We start from the raw sequence: 20108 nt of genomic DNA on the forward strand, positions 1-20108 counted from the left end.
TCTTTACCTCTTGTTTATCCATATTGTTGAGGACAAAAACGATGTAAATGCTTTTTACCCATAGAGGTAGATATGGTATCTGAGTAATATGACAGATAAATATGAGTTGGGTTAACTGGTACAGAGAGTTGTAAATCACTATGGTGTGATGCTATGTCTCAAAGGGTTTAATTAGTCTAGAAATTCTTCTCTTATCTGATGCCCCCCCCCCCCCCCCCCTTCCTCTGCACACTGCAACAACTTACAACCATAAACGCCCTGCAATCTGAAGACCAGTGGCCTCAGGAGACTGAGTTGCTACAAAGAGCTGAAAGAGTTGAAAATGGTCATTTTATTGCGTTAGAATAGCTCGCTCGAGACTTGGGTAATGTAGTGCTAACTGAGTGCTAGTAAAGATAACAGTATGCAACTCTGAAGTGAAATACAGTGAACTACTCTGCTCTGCAGAGACAAGTGCTTTGGAAACGAGGCAACACAATAATAGTTGTAATAACAATACAAATTCTTAGTGGCTACAAACCACTAATTAATACAACAGTATTCAATTTTTCCTTCAGTGGTGGCTGTTATTTGAGATGCAGCGCACAATCTAATCAGTCATCTTGCAGAGTTCATGTAGAATGAATTTGCTCAGTATAACTAGTGGGGGATATGCAGGCTGCATGCTTGTCAAATAATCAAACATCAAACAATATTCTGGTTCCCTATATTATAAATGCTACCTATATGTGGCCTTTTTTTCCCTTAACGGTAGCACTGTGTTGCTCTATTTCATAGTACATGAACAAACCCATTTATCCCTATCTGTCATTTCATAACTTGTGAGGTATCTGTCACTTCTGGTCCCAAAGGAGTCCTGTATGTAAGTGTCTTTACTATAATTGAGCTCTTTATTTAATTGACAGTTGCTAGAATGTTGTTTGTGCTCTTTTTTTAACCATTAACCATCCAGTATCAACCCACTAATGATTAGGATTACCTGATTATTCACAGGCAGGGTCATAGGAAGGATATAGTCTTAATTTAGATGATAAGATTAGTTTTCTCCCCGAAGTTTTCAAATGTCAGTGTAAGACATCCAGACCTCAAGCCTCAGGCAGGAGTTGCATAGAAATGAAGGTAGTTTGTATACTGTGGTAAATGAAGATAGAATAGTAGTTTGACAGTAACTTCATTTATAATACAGGACTGAAAGTACATTGGGTGCTTTTAGCTTGTTGGTTGTTCTTGAGTGCTATGAATTACACAATGCGATCAAGTGGACATTCACTTGACAACAAGGAGTCTCTTTGTCATTGTGAGATTCATCTATCAACTTGTTTTAAGGGATAAAGGTCAGTCTTGTAAGTAAACGTGTGTAGACATATGGAATCTAAATATCCAACAAGGACTGTCACATACAACACACTACTGTGCACTGATGGATGTTGTATTAGGTTTCAACCCTTTGTGTTTTCAGGCTTGCAGCTCGACCTCAGGTTGTAAAACAGTGAACTGATCAGATGTATCATAGCACATGAAAACACTATGTTATGTTAGACTTGTTCTTTTATAACTTTACATACTTTGGGCATGTGTTGTGTTTCATGGTGTATGTGTGGCCTGCTGCTCATAGAAATGAAAAAAGGCTATTGTATATGCTTTAATCCAACATTATAAACAATGTTTGGACATTATAGTGCATGTAGTATTTTTGATGCAGATGCAAAAAATTGAGTTTGTGTAGAGAACACCTTCTTTTAAAGGACTAGCAGGAGCAGAATGAGACGAGGGGTTATTTTGGCGATGGAGATTAAGGCAGGGGCTTTTTGTCATTTGTGCGAGACAAGCCATTCATCCATCCAGTTCACAGCCAAAAAAAGGCTGGTCCCAGAAATTAGCAGTTTCAGCTCAGCAGCAAAGTCGTCGGGCTGTGAAGGCAGAGAGAAATTGACTAATTAGCAATGCGCACTAAAACTTGACGGTTCTCTCTATAACAGCGAGGGAAAGACTCGGTTTTTCTCCCCCTTTCTCTTTTCTTTCTTCCATAGATGTTTGAAATCGCAGTCATTTACGCTCGACAGTTTTTACAATAGCCTTGAGCCATAATTTTGCGAGTCTCTCCAGCATCCATACCCCTGCATGGTCTCTCTCCACCGGCCATGCACGACCGTTTCTCTCCCCAACCGTGGATTTCCTATTACTCTCGTTACGACTCACTGAGCCCCAGGCCCAAGGATAATGATGTGTTGTTTCTTGGTAGCATAATTTGTCACACGTATATTTCTTCTTCTTCTTCTCTTGCAGAAAGCACAGCTCCCTCTCACACACTCACACACTTCTTGTTAATTCAGAAGAACAAATGATCAACGTCAACAAATAACCTGAAATAGTGACTTTATGAGTTGGAATCAATGGTTATTTTGAGACACCACCGACCATAGACTTTAAAGGAAAGGACATTTTCTTAAAAGGAGAACAAAGGAAAAATTCAAGTGAGAATATTGGGAACCCGAAGCTTACTTTCTTTTTTGTCAAGAGCTGAAGTCAGGTAAGTTTGGCTCCTTCTCGGGCGAGCTGCTCACATCATTTAGTTGTGACAGGCGCTTTTAGTGAATCTGGCGACAACGTTACAGCACGCTTGTGTCAAGTTTACACACATTACGCACATAGAAATAGCTTTTGTAGAGCATAGGAAACAATAGATATGCATATTAGGTTTAAGTTTACCGAAAGCTGCATTTCAGTGAATATTTTTCGATACTCACGTCCGCTTAACTCAGGTAGGCTAAAAGCGAAACACACCCGTAGGCTACTGCTGCTGACGGCACAGAGACAAACTAATTGCTTTTGTATGACTCCGTAAATCTGTGCGATGTGTAATGTCCTCATTGTGGGGCTGTGCAGCAAGATAGGAGAAGGGATAAGTGTAAGCTGAATGCTGCATGTTCTCCGTCCACCGTGTCTGTTTTTCCTTATCCGACAACTTCAGCCGCGTTACGGAGGGGAAAGCGCTGCAGCATCTCCGTATCCTCGTTTTGTTTTGACAGCGCCCTTCAAACCTCAGCCTCCATTTCAATCATCTTGAGTTGAGAATGAATACGAGTGGCACGCTGTGGGAACTACTGCGTTTTTGTTTGTTGCTTTACGACCAGAGCTCAAAGTTGAAAAGCGACTGAAGCCGCATTGGATGTTGATTCTCGCCGGCTGCATGGCATGATGGTTCTCTCCCGCTGGATGGACGGGAGATCTGTTCAATAACTTAACTCGAGAAATCGTTTTCTATTGCAATAGTTGACTGATAGCATCCATAGGCTGCTGTGTGTTGTGCAAATACATGACCTGAGGTAAATGGCTTGCGTGGTTTATTTGTTGCCTAGGTGGCGTTCACAGTCAGGAAGTCATGTCCAGATCGGGTGATAGAACATCCACCTTTGACCCAACACACAGTGACACCCTGCTGCACGGGCTCAATCTCTTATGGAGAAAACAGCTTTTCTGTGATGTGACTCTCACTGCCCAGGGACAGCAGTTCCACTGCCACAAAGCTGTGCTGGCATCTTGCTCCCAGTATTTCAGATCCCTCTTCTCTTCCCACAATGTTATCAACAATGAGGGCAGCAAAGGGGACCAGGGCAGTAGTGGGACCCCCTCATCCTCACCTGATGACAAGCTGGTGACCCCTAGCGCCAGGCCCATCAATAATCTGGTACTCCAGGGCTGCTCCTCCATTGGACTACGACTAGTGCTGGAGTACCTGTACACTGCCAATGTGACTCTTTCCCTGGACACAGTGGAAGAGGTGCTCTCAGTAAGCAAGATCCTCAACATCCCCCAGATTACCAAGCTCAGCGTGCAGTTCCTCAACGACCAGATCTCTGTGCAGAACTACAAGCAGATCTGCAAGATTGCTGCACTCCATGGACTGGATGAGACCAAGAAGCTGGCCAACAAGTACCTGGTGGAGGATGTGCTGCTGCTGAACTTTGAGGAGATGTGTGCCATGCTTGATGCTCTGCCACCCCCAGTGGAGTCAGAGCTGGCTCTATTTCAGATGTCAGTCCTCTGGCTGGAGCATGACCGCGAGACTCGCATGCACTATGCGCCGGACCTTATGAAGAGGCTGCGCTTCGCCCTCATTCCTGCTCCAGAGCTGGTGGAGAGGGTGCAGTCTGTTGACTTCATGAGGAGTGACCCTGTGTGCCAGAAACTACTCCTGGATGCCATGAATTACCACCTGATGCCCTTCAGGCAGCACTGCAGGCAGACCACAGCCAGCAGGTGAGGATGAGACCGACCAACATACAGATACAAAAAGAGAAACACACACACGCACACACACACACACACACACACACACACACACACACACACACACACACACACACACACACACACACACACACACACACACACACACACATACACACATATACACACAGCAATGAGCTGTTTGAGAGTGGACGGAAGGTGATTAAATGCCTCCCACTTGTTAAATTTGAACAAATTGCCAACTCAAGTATTGCCCACTCACTCAAGCAATGGTCACACAGCCTGTGTAGTTTAGACCATGTAGGTGGCCGGGCAGAGATGTGAGGTCTGAGGCCCAGTTAATGAGGATTGTGGGGCTTTTACTGTAAAAGACTGCCAGCTGTCAAGGGGCTTGATCTACTATATGCTACACTGTATCCATAATTACAAGGTTACCTTATGTTTTAGTGAAAAAACAACAACTCTATTTCCTCACACATCTGTGTAATTGCTCTGTAATCAGTGTAGACAAGATGTAGCAAACTAGATAAAGGTTATTTGTTTGATGTGTAGCAACTCTCATGAATACAGTTGTAATTGAATTGTTACCAGGATTACATGGTAATTATGTAACAATTCTGGTATGAGTACAAGAATACCGCAGCTATCGAAGATACAATAAACAAAATACAGTCAGAGGGAACTCAATATATTTGGGTATGTATTATATTTTAAGGACTTATCAAATAAGGGACAATTTGACAATGCTCCCTATATTCTTATTAGATAAACATGTCTCACTCAAACAAAAATAGGCCAAGGCCAATACTTTCATGTTTGTCCTGATCAGCACTTTAAGGAGCTGGTAAGTAGGCAGGCATGGTCAGTAAGTTGATTGATTGATGGTGCTGTTGTCAGGTTTTGTTTACAGAGCTGACTGTACAGTCAAGGCTGAACATCTTTTGAGTAGTGTTGGCATAAGTGTTGCAATTTTGAATTCACTGCATATAACTTTAAAGAGCAGAAAATTAGAGCTGTGGCATTGAGAATCTCTAAACACGAAAATGAAATTGATCTATTTAAAAGAATCTAAAAGTGAAATCATTTAAAAGGGAATCTATTATCTCAATAACATATCTATTCCCACATATGGACCTGAATGAGCAAAGAATCAGGAATCCTCATAATTAGTTTCACATGCCACTGTTTCTCTCCTCTCAATTAATCACCATTATCTATGTCCAGGGGCTCATTTGCATATGAATAACCCCAAAACACTTCTGAGTGGGCCAGTAGCACAGAGAATGTACCGAGACAACGGTGATTTTCCAAAGCATAAAAAAGTAAAATATGAAAAAGGTGAACGTGACTGAATGTAAAGGCCAGCTGCTCTTAATCTTTTTACTGCATATTGTGATTAATTGGTAAATTTATGTTCAAATCCATTAGGAGCCAGATAATGGTCATTAATGTACAGTAAAGTGTGCGGCTTTTGGGTTATATATCATATATAGACAGCAGGAACTATCTCACGACTGGCTCAGAGATATCACATGAATCACTGCAGCCAATGAAATCGAGACATTGTATAGCCAGGTTTATGTACTCAATTGCGCTTTTAGCCTCCAGCATGGCACCCTGCAGGATCTTCTTTGCTTCACAGCTAATTGAAAAGATATCTTTAGAGTAAAATAACCATTCAATAACGCATCAAAAGGATGAGCATGCTGTTGAGCAATTTCTTTGTTAATTATAATAAACGTGGCTACATATTGCCTGATTTGTAGCTTCAACTTCAGTAGTTAGTAGTAGGAGCTCACTACGAGCAGTTATTAATCTAATTCATTATTTGTTCTTTAATTTATTTGTTGATGATTTAATTCATACATTGAACATTTTAAGAGTGAAACATCAAAATATGCCTGGCAACTGCCGCTAATACTATCAACGTAATTATGTAAATTAAGAAATTAAAGGTGTGCAGTTTCAGGTTGAGATCATTTTGGCCTTCTGGATGTTTTTTTTTAAGGCTTAATACCTGTTCTGTTTTCTGTTTCCTAACACTTGTCCACACACTCACACTTCTGACATTACAGAATCCGTTCCAATAAGAGAATGCTGTTACTGGTGGGTGGTTTGCCTCCTGGACCTGATCGCCTCCCGAGCAATTTGGTCCAGTACTATGACGATGAGAAAAAGACATGGAAGATCCTCACAAGTGAGTACAAAAGGCTCTGCTGCTTTCTTTTTTTTCTTTTTCTTTTTTACCTGAGGCATCTTGTGTTAGTGGCTTTTATGATGAGAAAAAGTTGTTCCTATGGATGACTTTAACACAGGTTAATTTCCATGGAAAATGAGGGGAAGGAGTTCCCTAAATCCTTTAGGTAATAATGTATCACTATCACTTTTAATATAAGTTTTTAATCAGAGCGTGACTTCACAGCACTGTGGAGCTTCATGCCCGGATTCCCTTGTTTTTGCTGAAATATGCTGGCAGGATGCATGATCAGATTTGAATCTAATGATCTATTTTGGCAGAGAGAGAACAATAATGACCGATATGTAGCTTGATAATTCACTCACATTGATCAATACATTAGATTCAATTACACTATACATACTGAATCACAGACGGTTGACCTGGTGTCACTATTTATATTAGGTTTATATAAGGTGAGTTAAATACCAAAGAGATGGATGGGGTTACACAGCAGCTGTAATGTTGATACAAAGATCCAAACGCAAATATATGATTTTCATTGACTAAATAGGAAAAATAAAAGATATAAAGACATGTCCTATAACCTGTAGGAAGTTACATGAATGGACAGTTTATGATATTGATTTCATGATATCACATTGAGAGCAAGTTATAATAATCTCCCCAAAAAATGTACTGTATTGTATTGAAAGAAATGTAGTGTCTATAGAGAACATATTTGAAGACTTCCTGCACCTCTGTAAAGTGCTCTTTTTTCTTCCCTGACCTTTTATGGCTCACCACTATATTGTTGTCATATTGCAAAGGTCAAACAAGAGCTAATGGGAAACCATATTTGTCCTTAGCATCATCATTGCCAGACATATTGAGTTTTTGTCCTTTTGTTTTGGTTGAAGCCATATCTTAGCAGTGTCTCTTCATTCGTACATATAAGAAGCCATAGGTCTGTTTTCTGTCAGCTCGATACTGTGCAGTTTATACTCTGACTTTATAGCACAAGTTTTGAATGAATCTAGTGTTGTTCTCTTGTTGTGTCTTAAATTCAGAAAAAAAGTTTTGGACATTATTTCTACCTCAGCTCAAATATTTGAGCTACTCAAACATTTCTTGGCAGTAATTTGTTATTTTAGCTCATGTTTGGCCAAATCTGTCGGGGTGCATTTTACTAAAGGAGCCATGCATATATATAGTACAACAGCCTGCAGCTCACTGGTGTTTATGTTGTCACTTTCTCATTTAACTCACACTCCTGGGTATAGACTGCAACAAGCAAAAAGGTCAGTAGGGATTTCCATCACTCAAAACTAAAAAGTTAACACTCAAATGGTCCGTGACCAAGTGGAAGGACAAAACTGCAAAATCATCCCCTTAACACATCAGTGACCATCTGATGTAGCCTCCACACAATGGATGTGGAATAGAAGATTATTAACATTCAATCATAACTTTTCAATGAGGCGAAACCTAAGAGGGACAGCCTTTGATTAAGACATTCATCAACACAATTTGGGAAGAATCTGATCGCTCTCATTTGTGTAAGATATATCTACTGCTTGGTGATTCCAGTGTAAAGTTTGCCATCTAGTGTACCCACAGCGGCGTGGACAAACACAAGACAAAGGCAGGCGCAGGCTCTGCCACAATGCTGGACTATTCACTTCTTCCTCTTCTTTTAAACCAACCTGATATTAAAATATCCCACTTGGAAATGGACCTCATCTACGCAGCATGGCCTAGAACAAAGGAAATTCAGCTCAGTGGGATGCAATTGTAATGGTGTTGAAGGCACGTCAGAGCTCGAGTGGCAGTGGTGCATTAGCTGTGGAGTCATTCAACCAACACAGACTGTGCCTCTATGCAGAGGTTTCTGACTCCCTCTAGTGAGCCCTAGAGCTCACTGTAGACTGGAGTGATGGCGTCCATCTCGTAGAGGATGTGTTGTTCCTGCCCTCCTATGGCTGTTCACCCTTGGGGTTAGTGGAAGATTTAGGGGAAAGGGGACAGATAGGTAGATTAATTTCATACTTTTTCTCAGGTGATAATTCTCAGTAAAGTCTTACTCGTTGTAGAAGGAAATATAATTTATATGTTGATATTATTTTCACGGCACAAAACTATTACACGGTCATGATTATTATTATCCTTATTATTATTATTATTATTATTATAATTATATGTTCACCTCTATCTGAGGCACCTGTAGAGGCAGGCAAATGTCCCACATCTTCCCACAGCACTCCTCACACCGCAGCCTGTGACATACTGTAAAGCAATAATCTTCTTTTCACATGGGTACAAGATGATTTTTAGTATGAGTACAAGTCACTAGACATCAAATAAAAAGCCGCCCATCCATGTCCTATATACAGTACTGCTGACTGAATTATAATGTAAATAGCATGTAAGGGAATTTGGCAGTCATATGGCACTCATCTTTGAGGTGCACTGGAGGCAGGCAACCTAATCCCCTCGTCTCGAGATAAAGCTGTGTTTAGTGTATGTAGTATTAGTTCCTATCTGAGACTCCCCTCCCATAGAGGACCGGCACATGTCAGCCAGCCAGAGTGAGATTGCAGGGAGAGGCCAATTGGAAAGAAATGAGATTCAAGGCTGTCTAATTTTGCAGCAACTGTGATCCATCAGGCGGTGGGGAGGTGACAGTGGAAATGACTGATGGAGACAGACAGGTGGGCTTTAACATTTCACTGATTTGTGCTCAAAAAGCACCGGGCCTGAGATTTATTGAGTGAACACGATCATGTTCATTATGACTGTCACCTAAGACCATTTCTCTACATCTCAATGGGGTCACTTCAGCAAAAGAAGATGGAGGAGAGGAGGGGAGCACAAAAACATACACAAGGGAAAATCCTCCACAAGGGGTCCTGCTCAAGCTGTGGGCTTGTAGCCATTTACGCTAACTTGTATGAGTATGATACACCAAAGATCATGTATATTGGACATACTCAATATATTACTAGATGAAAAACTACTGTGGGATATAGATAGATAGATAGATAGATAGATAGATACAGTAGATAGATAGATACAGTAGATAGATTCAGTAGATAGATAGATAGATAGATAGATAGATAGATAGATAGATAGATAGCATTGTAACAAACCGTAGACGCTGATTGCTGATGATGGCTTGATTCCTCACAAGAAATCATTTCCTGTAGATTGATGGATGGAAGGTTTCAAAACAAAAGCAATGAGGAGGGAAAATAAACTCTATAACATTGACCCACTCTGAGGATTGTGTAATAGACGTCTGCCTGTGTCGCTGTAACAAGCTCGTTGGCCTGTTGTGATGAGTACATTACAGATTAAATCAATCTTGACCTTGACATGTACCATGAGCGCTTCCTGTCAAGCAAATAAAAATAGTCACTAAATAAGGAACACTGCTAGAACAAATATTTCTTATTAAATAGTTAAGATAGATGTTCTATTAATAAGAACCTCATTTCATTGTGACTGCCATTTATTGTCCAGCCCAGTAGACCTACAGTGTATAAGGGATTGTCTTTTAAGTTTTGTTTAATAATGGGTCATTGTAGTTTTACAGATGCAGTTGAGACATAGTCCTACACGTTTTCAATATGTTGAGTTTTTTTGAGTTATTATTATGATTTATTTAAGAATAGAATTGATTTATAAAACTAGTTTTAGGATTATATTTGATGACAAATGAAGCTTATGTTAACAGTATTTGGCAAGAAAAGAAACCTCAAGGACATGATTGTATGTTTTGTGTTGCATTACGAGACTGAAGATGTAATTTATAGGTTACCCACACACAGTAAACAGTGGCTTTATTCATTTATGGATGAATGAAAGTACTGTTGTTGTTGTTTTTGTTGTTGCCCCAGACATTTTGTTTTTATCAGCATGCTATTTCTTTTAAACCACCACTTGTTGTTTTTGTGAGAGACAACTGTAATGGTCAAATAGTCTAAAGCTGTGGAATTAAAACTGTGTTCACGGGGTACCTTTAAATCAAGTATTATCGGGTAAGGTTATTAGACTTTATTTCCACACCAGGGTTAGGATTAGGGTTGTCCATAGTGTGGCCTAAATAGCCTGGTTTACATGCCACTCTTCATTTTGGAGGCATTGATTATCATTTGATGATAAAATGTCATGTTTATTGGGGTTTAGATATAGTATTCACAGTACATTACAGAGTTTTGATTTCAACTTTACTGACCATCATTCATGCGTTTTTGTGATTGACGGCTTTTGATTTCTGTGTCTCGTCTAGTAATGCCTTACAACAGCGCCCATCACTGCGTGGTGGAGGTGGAGAACTTCCTGCTGCTGCTGGGCGGAGAGGACCAGTGGAACCCCAATGGTACAGTCACACTACGGACTGAACGTCTTCCTTTCCAGTGATTTCACACAGCAGATTTGCCAGTGTTGACTGACTGTAGAGAGCGCTCTAAGCCGGAGTTTATGCAAGTTTAATCCCATCAGAGTTACGCTAATGCAACACTTTCAGATTGTTTTGGCCACACTCATCGTAGAGCCAGTTCAGCTTTGAGTGAACAAACAACACTCCAGCCAACACTTGTCAATAATTTGCATAGAACAATAACTGTTATTCACAGTGAAATATTTGTGGTGTGGAAGTGTTGAGAGTGCTTTTTGTGGTAACGGTGGTAACACACCGCCATAGTAGGAAACAAAGACTGTAAATGATCAACAAATCTGATACTGTGCTTTTTATTCTTTTTTCACCAAGTATCATAACAATACAGTGCTGCACGTAGTGAAATTAGTAGTGTTTATTTAGCTCTGAGAGTGAAAATCAACACAATATCAATACACATTATGAGAGATAATTTAAGATGTTATGAAGAAGTGTGTGGGTGGTGATTTTTAGATAATATGTTTATATTAAATGAAGACTTGCAGAGTAACAGTTGTGCATTTCATTTGTGCTGTGTATTACAAAACATTTGGCAAAGAGTTAACCAATTACAACTGAGCACTGCCATAGTCTGCCTAAACTGTATCGAACCCTAAAGACTTGTTTGAGTAATCAGTGTCATCAGGATTTCTATCTATGTGTTTTGCAGGAAAGCACAGCACTCATTTTGTCAGCCGCTATGATCCCAGATTCAACAGTTGGATACAGTTGCCTCCTATGCAGGAGAGGTAAGTCTGTTTGTGGTTGAATACATAATTATTCATTCATGCTTGCCAAAAGACAATATAGTTACAGTAAATCTGATGATGCACTAAGAGACTGTAGGATTTCCAGGAGTCTTGAAAGAACTGCATAAACATTATTGACTTCTAATAAGTCACATAAAAGAAAACAATGTTTATTTTTTTTATCAGTTTGAATGCAGACATTTTATATTGATCTCTATTACTTTAAATGTACATTATTGTCTTTAGAATTTATGATGTTATAACATTAAGTTAAATGTCTAATGAAAAAGTAAGTACAGCCATTATTCTTGCTTAAATAGAAGTGTTCACTTACATTTGTTTATTACATTTATATATCTGTCAGGAAATGTTATGTAAAATGATTAAAATGTTTAAATAAAAAGTAAAAAAAAAATGTCCAGCTTACACACAAACTGTGGGAAATCCTACATCTTGTCATTGCTGGTTTATTTAATGATGTTGTCTGGTTGACACTTCCTTCCTCAGGAGAGCCAGTTTCTTTGCCTGCCGCCTGGATAAGCACCTGTACGTGATTGGGGGTAGGAACGAGAGTGGCTACCTCTCCAGCGTGGAGTCCTACAACCTGGAGACTAACGAGTGGAACTACGTTTCGTCTCTGCCGCAGCCTCTGGCTGCCCATGCAGGAGCTGTGCACAACGGCAAGATCTACATATCAGGTCAGGAGAGAACCTGCCACACTTACTATCCCGTCTTCTTTTATCATGATAAAACCCATTTAACTCTCTGCAAATAATTATCCCTCCGCTACATAAAATAGACAGAATGTTGTTTTTTTTAATGTTCGTCGCTCAGCATTTGAATAAGATACAGTATACTGTATCACTTTTTTTGTTTTTTAAGATTTTTTTGTGTTTGGCATTTTAGGCCTTTATTGGGGCTCATGCTCTACCAGGTGAGCTACCCAGGCGCCCCATGATATATCATATTAAAAACAGTCAACACAGACAACAACCATAAACACCAACACAGTACAGAGTTAAGCAGTAATGGATTGTAACTAAGTACATTTACTCAAGTACAAACATGAGGTAGTTTTACTTTTTTAGTATTTAGAGTATTTAAACGACTATTCCACTACAGTTTAGAGCAAGGGTCTTCAACGTTTTTTTTTAAGCCAAGGACCCCTTATCTGAAAGAGAGACAGAGCAGGCACCCCTTACTACATATTGTATAAAATTAAGTTGCATATTAAACTGGGCCTACAATAATGTGTAGGGCAGCCTGAAGCATATGCATGCATGTGCATATCTTTTTAGTGCATAGAATACTAAGCTATTAAATATTTGTTGGTATGATTTTATAAATCATGTTTTAATGTAATAGTATCTATGGATGGCTATCTTAGTGACTACCTTACCTATAGGCCACAGGGTTCATACGTTTTGAAAAAACCTGGAAAAGTTATGGAATTTGAAAAATGCAAATTCCAGGCCTGGAAAGGTTTTGGAAACAAAAAAAGACCCAGAAAGTTTTGGAAAAGTCATGGAATTTTTTTTTAACACAGCATAATAATATGTGATTAATAAATGTATTTTTACGTTGTCTTAACCTCAACATTCTCTTCGGGGCGCGATATTACATATCCCACTATGAACCACATAAATTGTCATTCATTTTATTGTTAAACCTCTGAGGGTAAACTTTAACACAGATTTTTATTCTTATTGTATAATGTTGACTGACATTTTCAGGAATACATAGTCATGGAAATTTGCCAAAAAGTCATGGAAAAGTATTGGTTAAAATGCGTATGAACCCTGAGGCCAGTATGCATATCATGAATGTTTATATTTGCTACTTATTTTATATTTGCTACTAATATTAGTAGCAAATATAATTTTTGCTACTAATTTATATTTGCTACTAATTTATATTTGCTACTAATTTATATTTGCTACTAATATGTTGTATTCATGTTAACACATTTTCATTTTTGAAAAAACTTTCAAAAGTTGCAAAGAAACTCCATTCATTTTGCCCGATGAAGGTCTAGTACTGAAACATTGCCTACTATTAAATTTTATTTTTTGCACGTTAGGCAGTGTGCAGGAGTTTCTCTGCGACTTTTGTATTACTTATTCCCCTCCGACGCACCTGTCTCACATTATAGATGTGCGAAGTATAATTCTGTACTGAAAAAACTTTCAAAAAATTAACAATAATTTGGTGGCCCCCCTGCAGTAACTCCGAGGACCCCCTAGGGGCCCCAGACCCCCTGTTGAAGATCTCTGGTTTAGAGGGAAATATTGTACTTTTAACACCATTAGATTTATTTGACAGCTATAGTTACAAGTTACTTTGCAGATTAAGATTTTATATATCACACAGGTGATATTTTTTTTTTAAATATAATGCATTGTCATAGATTAAATTACAACATTAAAGTGCTTCTTACTAAGTAATGCATTACCATTTATAGTTAATGAACTTAATGTATGATAACAATATAACACTAACGAGAGTCAATCTGTTCCATAATGAGCACATTTCAATTTTGCTTTTTGATTCGTCATCGGGCAAGGTTTCTTGCAAAGTACTCGCAGGTTAAAGGTGCAATGAAACGCTGCAATACAAATGTTTTAAAATCAGCTCAATATGATTCAATATAAATTTCATGCAATATCTTTTCTAAAATCTATAATAATATCCTTTATTTTAGTGACATTTATACCAGTCAAATATGCATCACACCAACGCAGAATGTCATAAACCAAAATCCTCTTCTTCCAAAAGCTGACTATCACTGAATCATCAGTGAATTTTATGACTATTGTTCTGTATTATGCACCACGCCAGTTATTACAATATAAAACTGAGGAGATAAAAGACACCAACTTTGAGTATTTGAATCTAGCTGGTTGGAGAAGGCACCATAAACTCTGACGCACTGCAATCTTTTAGTTAAAAAAAGAAAATGTCTAGCCAGAGATACAAAGATCAAGTTTCTCTGTAAACATATGTGGCTGGAAAAGAAAGATATTACAAATCTATAATTATTAATCATATGTTGAGTGTTATACGTGTAAGCTCATTTTACAATGTTTCAACACTGGTAATTATTAAGTTCAGAAATAAATCAATTCATCTTTAAAAAAGGACTATCATTGATCAGAGTGTATTACATGAGCAGCCAGTGTGTCTTCCTACAGTAAGAACTTCAACCCAGTATTAAAGGTGAAGTTCTGTGTTTACCTGTTGCAGGAGGGGTGCACAATGGGGAGTATGTGTCCTGGCTCTACTGTTATGACCCTGTAATGGATGTGTGGGCGAGGAAACAGGATATGAACACAAAGCGTGCCATTCATGCCCTGGCTGGAATGAACGACCGCCTATATGCTATTGGTGGAAACCATTTAAAAGGTAGGCACTGGAGCATTTCAGGAAATTAACAGAAAAGAGGTCAAGATCTATACTCATTTTTTTCAAAAAGAGAAAAGTGAAAGAGATGTAGCTGTTGTGAGCAAGCGACAATGGCCTTTATTACACTGTGCACCCTCTTCTACACTTCATCATTCAAGGTACAAAAGAAGAAGAAAAAAAATAAACACACGTCTGAATTACAGTTACGTGTCGTGCATTTGTATTTGATTAGCAAAACTGAATGCTGGCATTTGGATGGGAATTATGAAAAGCTGGAACTTGTATGTGTTTCTTTTTAAATACATTGTTTGACTAACACATTCAGAATACTGTTAAATGTACATTTACGTAGCTCTAATTGGCTTTTCACTGCCACCATTTAAAATTCAGCTCATGAAAATTTGCCATAAGTGCGCTGAGATCTGTCACAACTGTATCCACATCCAAAGGCAGATTTGTTTTCTCTGTTTTCTCAGGTTTCTGATTAGTTATTGCATGTGTGTATTTGTGCATGTCTTTGTGGTTTATTTTTGTTGAGTCGATGTGTGTTCTTTACTGTCTTCACTGGGTGTTTGTACAATGACAGGGCCTTTTAGCTGCATATTACGATAAACTTTATTTTAAATCTAAAAAGTATTTATCAATAACATTAAATCCAATCAAACAAGGTAAAGTTAGCAGAAACAAAGGTCCTCTGGTCTTTATTAAGAGTTTAACACTTAACATCTCAGCTAATTGGCTTCATCAGGACTGTGTGGGTGTGGTTTGATCAAATTTGGCCTGGCAACACAAACAAATAACACCATCACTGTCTTTAGTTTTTGATTCAAATGATGTTTAATGATGTTTAATGCTGATTGGTGCACAGAAGTATGTGACATCACCCTTTTGCCGCCCACTTTAAAAACCAGTAAGAAGAGCACATAGAAAACAGCACACAGAAAAAAAACAAAAAGTGTTCAATCTTTGGTAGAAAATGCTTAGAGTAAGAGGCTGTTTGCAAAAATGTGTTGTCATGGCCTTTAAAGTTAAAAAAACAGTATATTACTGTATCCTGAACTTACAATATTAACTTCTCTGAAGTACTATCATCAGTTTAAGATCTTTTTCTTCCTCCGTCACATAGGTTTCTCCCATCTAGACGTAATGTTGGTGGAGTGTTACGACCCGAAAGCTGACCAGTGGAACATCCTGCAGACACCCATCCTGGAGGGCCGCAGCGGCCCGGGCTGTGCTGTGTTGGATGACAGCATCTTCCTCGTGGGCGGCTACAGCTGGAGCATGGTATATTCTTACACATCAGATTAGATTATTTTAGATCAAAGGAGAAAGCTGGCAAAAGTCAATATTTTTGTTGTCAACAAATCCTATGAAAAGACCAAAACCAACAATGCAACAACTCTTTCCGAAGCTGTCTGTGGCATGGGTCAGAAAAAAATAAAATAAATATATTTTTTTTAAGTTATTTTAAGTTTGAAAAGTAATTTTCTTAAACATATGGGCATCGTAGCTTTTAGCAAATGTTACTCAAACAGGAATAAATAGTGGATTTGTTGGGAACTATTTTCAGCTGCGGATTTGGCGCACTAGTGAGTATTTCCGGTAGCAGGATGGGCTCAACCACAGCATGCGTGTTCATGGTTATGAAGGAACGTGTCACCACATTTTTGGTCGGGGTCTGCTACATAGAGCAATAAGCTATATCAGGCTTTGGCTAAGCAGGCACTACTTGTTACTAGGATCAGTTCATTTTTGGTCTCTACATGGAATTTGTTGACAAAAGAGAAATATAGAAATCACCAGACTTAATCTTTAAAGTCCCTGCTGTTTTTGACTACATGCATTTATATAAAACTGAGTTTTTTCCATTTTCGTTATGAATTCAAACAGCGCCAATAGGAACGAAGAGAATGACTTGATTTTTTTTTTCCTCAGGGGGCCTATAAGTCTTCTACCATCTGCTACAGCCCAGAGAAAGGAACATGGACAGAGTTGGAGGGAGAGGTGGCAGAGCCCTTAGCTGGCCCAGCCTGTTCCACTGTCATACTGCCTGCCTGCCTTCCCTTTAACAAATGACAACTAATCCAACCGAAGGGCGGTAAGGGTGTGGAGCAGGAGCGTGAATGGAGGGAGGACCATCAATAAGCAAAACAGTTGTTCAACAATTTTCTGACAAACCCTCCGGTCAGATGACTGGGGTGTGTATAAATTATTTTTTTACAGGTTTGACCAGAGCACTTTCGTTATTCCCTACTGAAGGTTTGAAAAAAAGAATTGTGTAACTCATGTATTTAATCATCTGTGTTCTGAGAAATGGTCAGTTTCATATTTGATTTGATTTAAACTGATATTAAGTGTTTTTGGCTTCTCTTCTATAGCACGCATAGTGTTGAACTGAATTATAGCTTTCAAATCCATTGTATCTTGTATTCAGTAGAGGCATAATTCTATCAAATGCAGTGTTGTTTAATGGACTGAAACTGGGAGAAAAGGTGATCAGTCCCAAATTATCATCATGGGGTTAAGTTAAACTAGGGCTGGGTGAGTTACATTAACAATGATGATCAAAGCGATTACATATTCTTCATCACTCATGTTATAACTCTCTGGCTGGATTGTGCACTCATCCTGCTATTGAATCATTATGCAACTTTTTTGTTGTCTTTCTCTAAAAAATTAACATATATTTCCTTACTGCAATCATTATTTAGCCGACAAAAAATACATTGTAACTAGACCTGCAAGCAGGTACTGTATACCGGGTCCAAACACAACCAGGAGGACATTGTAAAAAAGACACAACAACGCAATGATCTTGAAGATGAAGATGTGTCCATGTCACCCAGCCCTAATTTACTGTATAACTAATTATCTTAATCATTTACACCCAGACTGAAGTTGTGTTTCTGTATAAATTGACAGAAAAAAATCTTGCCAAATGTTTGTGGCAATTATTCTTCATGCAGCAAGAAAAGCAATTGAAGGTTTACCATTGATTCTTAATATTCACATGAAGCACTAATGTTCACATTAATTATACAATGATGGTACAATCAAATTGTAATTGCTAGCCAATGTATTTATGGGTAGCATGTTTGGGTACAACAGATGAAGAGGACATTAGTTTGTTCTCCTTTACAAGTGAATGCTAACAGGCCTGTTTATGAGGCCACGGAGCATTTACCTTGACGGGATTTGAATCTTTAATGTATGAAAAACAAACAAGCATTCAATGGTCCTTAATGCACTAATAGTGAACTTTTAATTCAGCAAACAAAGTTTACAAAAATGTAAATTAATAAATGTGCTGTGTTTAAAAAAAAAAAAAAGATCAAATTAATCTCTGAAGTCCAGTCCAGTCTAGTCTATATTATTAGGTTCAAAAAGTTGACTCTAAATATCGATGCAGTACCTGTTGAATTCTGTAAAGATTTGTTGATTTCATTCTTGTACATAATCGCTTGCAGTGAAACATTTTTGTGCACTCAACCTTGGATTTATTCTCAAATCCTGTTATGTCCTTTGCATTTTAGAATATGGAAATAAATTGACTCTTGATGATTAAAATACATTTTCAGTTCTTTGACATTCTGGACAGAAGATTTGCTTCATTAGAATGTTTTGTGAAGTGGATGTGAGCAGTCTGATGAAGGTCTCAAAATAAACCGGTGTAAAGATAAAGATGTCCTTTTTCGTACATACACTAAACTTAAACTGAGTTTAGGAATTCTCCAAAGTTTCATTTTAATATGGGCTCATGACAGAGGAAAACATATTTCTACTATCCAGTTTTGTATTTTTCTTGGAATAGTTTTCTGCCAGAAAATGTAATCAAATGAAACAACCCAATGACACAAAATGGTTCTTTGGTTGAACTGTTCACCACTCAAGTAGGATTTGCTTTAATTTTAAAGAGTCATGAACCTGTGAAAGTTTAAGAGCTACTGAACACAGAGGAACTTCAAGATCTGTCTAAGTTATTAAAACACAACTTCACACTTTCACAGAATGAGGCTCAGACATAAAATAAATGCCAAGTGTTCACAACTCATAAGGACATTATAATATTTGAGAAGGAACATTTTCCCTTTCTGCTTGCTTAGTACTAAGAAACTAGAGCTAGCTTTTGATACCTATCTGAAGACTCCACTATAGTTGTGTTGGCTAGACTGTAGATGAATTAGTCGTAGCATAATGTTGCTATTACCATATGTCAACGTGAGTTAACGAGAGATTCATTTAACTTGCTGTTCGCCTCTGCAGCCCCTAATACCTAATAAAGACGCGTCTCCATACTCTGAGCCTACAAAAGGTTAGATTATTAATAAATCTGAGTGAGAGATTAAAAGAAAACACTGCATTGCACTGAGCAGAAGTCTGTAAAATGTGAACCAACAAGCATACAAAGTGAACCTGATGTTCACCCTCAGGGCGGCCTCTCATGCCAGACCAGATTTGATTTGCCAACTATTTACTACCAACTGTCTCATGCACCAAACAGCATGCTCGTCCTCCTACAGTACACACACACACACGTTTATTTCACTATCTTTGTGGGGACCCATCATTGACATAATGCATTCCCTAGCCCCTTACCCTAACCTTAACCATCATTACATTACATTACATGTCATTTAGCTGACGCTTTTATCCAAAGCGACTTACAATTGCTATATATGTCAGAGGTCGCACACCTCTGGAGCAACTAGGGGGTAGTGTCTTGCTCAGGGACACACTGGTTGATGTATCACAGTGGGAATCGAACCCAGGTCTCCCACACCAAAGGCATGTGTAATATCCACTGCGCCATCACCACCCCATCACAACTAAATGCCTAACCTTAACCCTTACCCTCACCCTAACCATAACCTAATTCAAACCCTAATCCTAAAACCAAGTCTTAACCCTCAAACATCCCTTTAACCTTGTGGGGTCCAGCATTTTGGGCCCCACAAGGCTGTGCAGACCCCACAAGTATACTGTATTTCCCGGTTTTTGGACCCCACGAATATAGTAAAACAAGCGCACACACACACACACACACACACACACACACACACACACACACACACCTGATGGTATATTTCTAATG

At 38.6% G+C, this 20108-nt stretch overlaps 1 protein-coding gene across 2 annotated transcripts; it reads left to right on the top strand.

Moving 5' to 3' along the window:
• Nucleotides 1-847: 847 nt before the first annotated feature.
• On the top strand, nt 848-17274 carry klhl14 (kelch-like family member 14). 2 transcript variants are annotated; one of them, XM_036005518.1, is made up of 9 exons: nt 848-2530; nt 3360-4260; nt 6327-6448; nt 10719-10808; nt 11536-11614; nt 12122-12312; nt 14858-15016; nt 16143-16300; nt 16952-17274. In XM_036005518.1, the coding sequence occupies exons 2-9, from the start codon at nt 3383-3385 to the stop codon at nt 17090-17092; spliced, it is 1818 nt and encodes a 605-aa protein (XP_035861411.1). In that variant the 5' UTR covers nt 848-2530; nt 3360-3382; the 3' UTR covers nt 17093-17274. The 2 variants fall into 2 exon arrangements, with proteins under 2 accessions (XP_035861411.1, XP_035861412.1); XM_036005519.1 differs by lacking the exon at nt 848-2530 and having other exon boundaries at nt 2552-4260.
• Nucleotides 17275-20108: the final 2834 nt, after the last annotated feature.

The sequence above is a fragment of the Sander lucioperca genome, chromosome 9, assembly GCF_008315115.2.
Source record: "Sander lucioperca isolate FBNREF2018 chromosome 9, SLUC_FBN_1.2, whole genome shotgun sequence".
NCBI classification, from domain to species: domain Eukaryota; kingdom Metazoa; phylum Chordata; class Actinopteri; order Perciformes; family Percidae; genus Sander; species Sander lucioperca.

Coding starts and splice junctions, on each gene's coding strand:
- klhl14 (XM_036005518.1), top strand. CDS start 3,383: ATGTCCAGATCGGGTGATAGAACATCCACCTTTGACCCAACACACAGT. Junction 10,809..11,535: donor GGACCAGTGGAACCCCAATG/GTACAGTCACAC, acceptor TGTGTTTTGCAG/GAAAGCACAGCACTCATTTT. Junction 12,313..14,857: donor CGGCAAGATCTACATATCAG/GTCAGGAGAGAA, acceptor TACCTGTTGCAG/GAGGGGTGCACAATGGGGAG.